The sequence below is a fragment of the Salvelinus alpinus genome, chromosome 12, assembly GCF_045679555.1.
Source record: "Salvelinus alpinus chromosome 12, SLU_Salpinus.1, whole genome shotgun sequence".
NCBI classification, from domain to species: domain Eukaryota; kingdom Metazoa; phylum Chordata; class Actinopteri; order Salmoniformes; family Salmonidae; genus Salvelinus; species Salvelinus alpinus.
In genome coordinates, this window is record NC_092097.1 from 36,619,719 (window position 1) to 36,624,899 (window position 5,181).

A 5,181-nucleotide genomic window follows, 5' to 3' on the forward strand; every position below is an offset into this window, starting at 1 on the left:
CGGGAAGATGCCGCACTGGGCGGCTGCCCATGTCGCCTATACCTAAATCCGTCACTGTAAACATATGAGATGAGTAACGCAAGATATGTAAACATTATTAAAGTGACTAGTGATCCATTTATTAAAGAGAGTGTGTACAATCCACTTTCAAATTTGCGACACACTTGGATTGAGACAAAACAAAACAAATTTTAACGATATAACCAGGGGCCTGTTGCACAAAACTAGGATAAGGGATTAAGCCAGGATATCTTGGTGATCCTGGCTCAATTGATCCGTAATCCGGTTGCACTAAAGATGGATAGGGGGCAGGAGGATATGTTATGGTATAAATTACCATGGAGATTTATTCTGTGGAGCTAGCCTGCTCCAGACCAGGCTAAATTCCAGGATCTATTTAATCTCATCCCTAATGTCAGTCAGCAGTCACCACAAATGGAAACCAATAGTCATTTCACTGCTCACTATACATTGTTATCACATATAACTAGACCCACTGTTATTATTTAAACGTTTGTGATCATTAATTTCAATGATTTTGGATAAAAAATGATTTTTAGATGATGTTGCTATCATTAGATAATTTACAGTTTCCCATAGACTATAAGGCTATATATAAAATGATAGAATATTAGGGCCACAGAGGGGAAAAAAACACAAGTCATAATATTGTAACCAGTTGTTTTAAAGGAGGACAGTTGTTAAAATGACAGATGTGGGGCATTTCGTGAAATTGTACTTCAGTATGGTTTCATAAACAAAGACATGCTGATGTGCCAGAATATTAAGTATCACATTGTCATAAGTATCAAAACTGTAAAAACAATATGTAGCTTTTCTGCAGAAAGAACCAGCCTCAAAAATTTATGACTTTATCCTTTTTCTTCAGTGTGGCCCTAGTACTCTGTCATATAAACAAATACACATTCCATATGAATATAAAAACACAATGTGTAACATTATGTTCCTTTATTGAATAAGGACAAAACAAAGCAGGTAAACCATCAGCTCCTTTCGAAACTGAAGTCACAGTGACTCTACAAGATGGAAAGCACAGAATCCAAGCATATTATACAAAATGATACATACACATTCAAAGGTCTGTATATAACACACCCTGCATGTCTGCACACTAAAATAAATGCAGGACAAATCCATACACATCAACTGAACAGACAAATGAATGGATGCAGTAGCCTCCCTGCAGCCTTGTATTACACACAGTATACCGCACAAACATCATAAGAGGCCAAATTCGTCAAAAAACGAACCCAAAAAAACCCAAATTCCTCTGCCACCGCAGGACATATTTAACCAAAATTGAAAGCACACATACTAACTAAAATAATTCAACACATATTGGTCCCTCAGCAGCCGACCACTGTCGTCATCAGGGAAGATTGCCGGATTGTCCCAGTCCATGGCTGGTGGCACTCTGGGGGCCCTCTCCTTCCTCAGGCAGGCCACATTGTGGAGGACAGCACAAGCCACAGTAATATCACATGCCCTAACAGGGCTGACCCTTAATTTGTGAAGGCAGTGAAAGCGTGCCTTCAGGAGGCCAAAGGTCATTTCAACTCTGGCCCTGGTCCTGGCATGGGCATGGTTGTAGGCCTGCTGTGCTTCCTGGGGGTCTGTGAAAGGTGTCAGGAGAAAAGGCTGGCAGCCATACCCCCTGTCTCCCAGCAACACACCAGAGAATTCACCTGTCAACACAAAATCTCATCATTACTACCTCATAAACACAGTGATATTCTTGACACAGCCATGATGGTTATAAATAGGGGTTGTGTGGCTTACCTTGTGATAGGCACTGATAGATTTCAGAGGCCCGAAAGATTCTGGAGTCATGGACTGAGCCAGGCCATTTTGCCACAACATTGCTGATCACACAGTCAGCATTGCAGACCATCTGAAATCATAAGATGAGGAATATTACACCAATCAATGCACATCACTGGCAATGCAGAGTGTTCGTCAATGGACAATATCAAAAAGTTATGTTCACCTGAACATTAATGCTGTGAAAGGATTTCCTATTCACAAAATCGGCCTCATGGGCACCTGAGGGGGCTTTTATCCTTATGTGTGTGCAGTCCACTGCACCAATGACATTGGGGAAACCTGTCACACAAAGTAATGAGTATCCTACTATGTGTTAACAGTTGTCCTGTAATTTGTAGATCCTCTTACCTGCAATCCTATAGAACTCCTCTTTGATGTCACAGAGTCTTCTGTGGCCAGGGAAGGAGATGAAGACATCTGCTAATGCTTTGATAGGCAGACACACACTCCTTATTGTGCGGCAAATTGTGGCCTTGTTCAGCTGTTCTGCATCCCCCACTGAGTACAGGAAGGCTCCACTAGCAAAAAAGCGCAAGGCCACACAAACCATTTGCTCCACACTCAGTGCATGGCTCCGTGCAGTGCGGTGCTTAATCCTGGGACCCAGTAGTCTGCATAGATACCTGATGCCATCTGCAGAAAACCTGTATCTTTCATATAGATGGTCATCAGGGAAGGCCAGTGGGTCCAACCGGTCCCTGAAGACCCTTTCTCGCCTGAAGGCTCTCCTCAGCACAAGTGCTTCTTCATCCACCACATCTCGCACGAATGGGCATGCCATTGTCAGAGCAGAAAGGAACACACAATTTTGGGCCTTCATATAGGCTAGTGGCCACACCTGGTGCTGGGGGGGTGGGCAAAAGAGGGCGATGCCTTATAACGATGACTTGGTTGTACTGATTGCTGGGAAAATAAAAAAAACCTTAGAAAGATGCCACCGTCCTGTGTGCTCACAATAAGAGCTCATATGTCATGGCTCACTTGACTTTACGAGAATATACCTAATTTTTATTTTGAGCTGTGTCATCTTCTTGGAGCTGGGGGAGGAAAGAAAAATAATGATTAATACATTTGTGTTACAGTTAGCATACAGTGTACATTGAAGGCATATCTCACCTCCCTCTCAAGTTTTTTTATTTCAAGGTCCAGTTTCCTAATTGTCCTCTTTTTTATTTCGGACTCCAGTGCAAGATTTTCCATCTTTTTCTTCTTGTACTGAATGTCTATGTCTGCCAGTTCTATTTGGCGCCGGAGGTGGTTGCCATACAACTTTCTGATAGCTTGTGAGCTCTGTGAACACAATACAATTAGCGCAGCTGGAATTTGGCAGGATGTGGTGTCCTTTTATTAATACGCACTATGTTGCCAGGCTGGTTTTCCCACTGTATAGCATCTGGGTCCTGTAAAAGAAATTAGATTTTTTGATTTTGATGAGGACTCCTCACCATTGTAGAGTAAATAGTACTTTCACAGTCTTAACATGATACCTCATGCCTTCTGGAATCCAGAGAGATGGTCTCCTCCTCATCATCGTCTCCATCATGTGCTGTTGCTGCTGCACTGGGGCCTTCACCCTATCACATTTAATCGGATTCATATTGAAGCTAGTAGACAAGACATGCCAGGCCTACAGTATGCCTTTGATGGAGTACTCACTGGATCAGCATCGTCTGGTGCTTGTGCTGGTGGCTCTAACAGGAACACAGTGCTGCCAGACACTGCAAGGCAATAGGTAAACCAAAGTCAGACAGTCCAAATTGATTCAATATGAATGTGGTTGTATCCCATGTAGAGATGGAAGGACATACCTTGAATGAAGCGGGTGGCATCTTGGGAGGAACCTATGCTCGTCTCTTTCCCCCCAGGGATCCCCTCTAAGACGGGCCTGCCTTTATTTAGCTCCAAGGCCATGTCCTCTGCTGGGGTAAGGTCAGCCTTTGGTGACCCACCACCCGTGCCTTGTCTGTGGGTATTCTTTTTCACTGCTAAAACAGTACAGACAATGTGTGAGCAGGCACCTTCTGGGTACAATATATGCTTGTGCTTTGTTAAATATTAGTCAGGGACCATACCATTCTGCAGAATGTTCTTGTATTTGATTTTGACCTGCTGCCATGTCCGTTTTGGCCCGTTCATGTTTAATCTACACACACACACACACACACACACACACACATTTAATGGAGTCACACTGCAAAAAATTACTTGGTATTTTTGTCTTGTTTTCAGTAAAAATATCAAAAAATTTATCATAGCTTTATACAGTGTGATGGAGTTACTTTACACAATTTCACTCATATCTGCAGTGCATTTCAATTAAAAATTTAACCGTTTCATAATTACAGTACAACTGCATTTTTGGAGATGTGAATTAAATATTTGAATTGTAATTGTGATGTTTCAGCGGAGCGGTGAGTGTGTAATTGTGCACTACTTACGCATTCAGGCGGTCTGCAATACTTTGCCACGCTTTTTCTCTTTGCTTTATCACTGTGGCGGTGTTGCCTTTCTTCTTAATTATATCTTTTACCTCCTCGTATGCCTCCATGAGGATTTGTGCTTCCGACGGGGAAAAGTACGCGGCTCTAGTTGCCATGGTAAATCAGTTAATCTGTGATCTGTGGCGGGGTCTATTTGAGTGAGCCGTGAGCGCGCACCTATCCAGGATTGGTTTCACCTGGCTTAATGAATCCGTGTCTGCTCATCCTGGCTTGGTCTTTGTGCAACCAATTAAGCCTGGACGCACATGTTTTGGCTTCATTGAGCTCAGCTGAGTCATTTATCCCGGATGTCTTAATTCTACTTTTGTGCAACAGGCCCCAGGTGCTCAACTTTGGCTTTAGAAGTGTAGCATCGCTACAGCAATATTTGTGCTTAGCATATATGCATGTCCTGAAATGCGGTGTTATGGCTGAAGTCAGGTGCAGGAGAGCAGGGAGTATTGAACAAGCGCACACTTTATTATGGCAGGAGATAAAAATAACAGAAGAACGCAGCTTCTTAAAAAACCTCTAGCCCACAAGGAAAAAGTGCAAGGTGCAAATAATGTTCAATACAAGACACTGTAAATACCAAAATAAACAAACTGTGTGCAAAAGACACAGAAACATGAAACCCAGTCTGGTGCGTAACGATAATCACGTAACACGAAACAATTTCACACAAAGACATGGAGGGGAACAGAGGACTAAATGCATGCAGTGTGATTAGGGAATGAAAACCAGGTGTGTATGGAATAAGACAAAACAAATGGAAATATGAAAAATGGAGCGGCGATGGCTAGAAAGCCGGTGACGTCAATCGCCAAACGCCGCCCGAACAAGGAGAGGGGCCGAC

At 42.8% G+C, this 5,181-nt stretch overlaps 1 protein-coding gene across 7 annotated transcripts; it reads right to left on the bottom strand.

Moving 5' to 3' along the window:
• Positions 1 to 933: 933 nt before the first annotated feature.
• On the bottom strand, positions 934 to 4,947 carry LOC139536022 (putative nuclease HARBI1). Of its 7 annotated transcripts, none has more exons than XM_071336110.1 (11): positions 4,284 to 4,947; positions 3,918 to 3,988; positions 3,654 to 3,830; positions 3,502 to 3,563; positions 3,333 to 3,419; positions 2,962 to 3,245; positions 2,847 to 2,882; positions 2,194 to 2,748; positions 2,009 to 2,124; positions 1,801 to 1,912; positions 934 to 1,706 (listed from the first exon to the last, which is right to left on the bottom strand). In XM_071336110.1, the coding sequence occupies exons 8-11, from the start codon at positions 2,663 to 2,665 to the stop codon at positions 1,336 to 1,338; spliced, it is 1,071 nt and encodes a 356-aa protein (XP_071192211.1). In that variant the 5' UTR covers positions 2,666 to 2,748; positions 2,847 to 2,882; positions 2,962 to 3,245; positions 3,333 to 3,419; positions 3,502 to 3,563; positions 3,654 to 3,830; positions 3,918 to 3,988; positions 4,284 to 4,947; the 3' UTR covers positions 934 to 1,335. The 7 variants fall into 7 exon arrangements, with proteins under 7 accessions (XP_071192211.1, XP_071192215.1, XP_071192212.1 ...); XM_071336114.1 differs by having other exon boundaries at positions 1,801 to 2,124; positions 2,962 to 3,135; positions 3,204 to 3,245; positions 4,284 to 4,893; XM_071336111.1 differs by having other exon boundaries at positions 2,194 to 3,135; positions 3,204 to 3,245.
• Positions 4,948 to 5,181: the final 234 nt, after the last annotated feature.

Excerpts from the sequence above, each read along its gene's own strand:
- LOC139536022 (XM_071336111.1), bottom strand. The coding sequence starts at position 2,665 with ATGAAGGCCCAAAATTGTGTGTTCCTTTCTGCTCTGACAATGGCATGC. Across the intron at positions 2,125-2,193 it reads GGAGTTCTATAGGATTGCAG|GTTTCCCCAATGTCATTGGT; the intron begins GTAAGAGGATCT and ends TTTGTGTGACAG. Across the intron at positions 1,707-1,800 it reads CTATCAGTGCCTATCACAAG|GTGAATTCTCTGGTGTGTTG; the intron begins GTAAGCCACACA and ends TTGTGTTGACAG.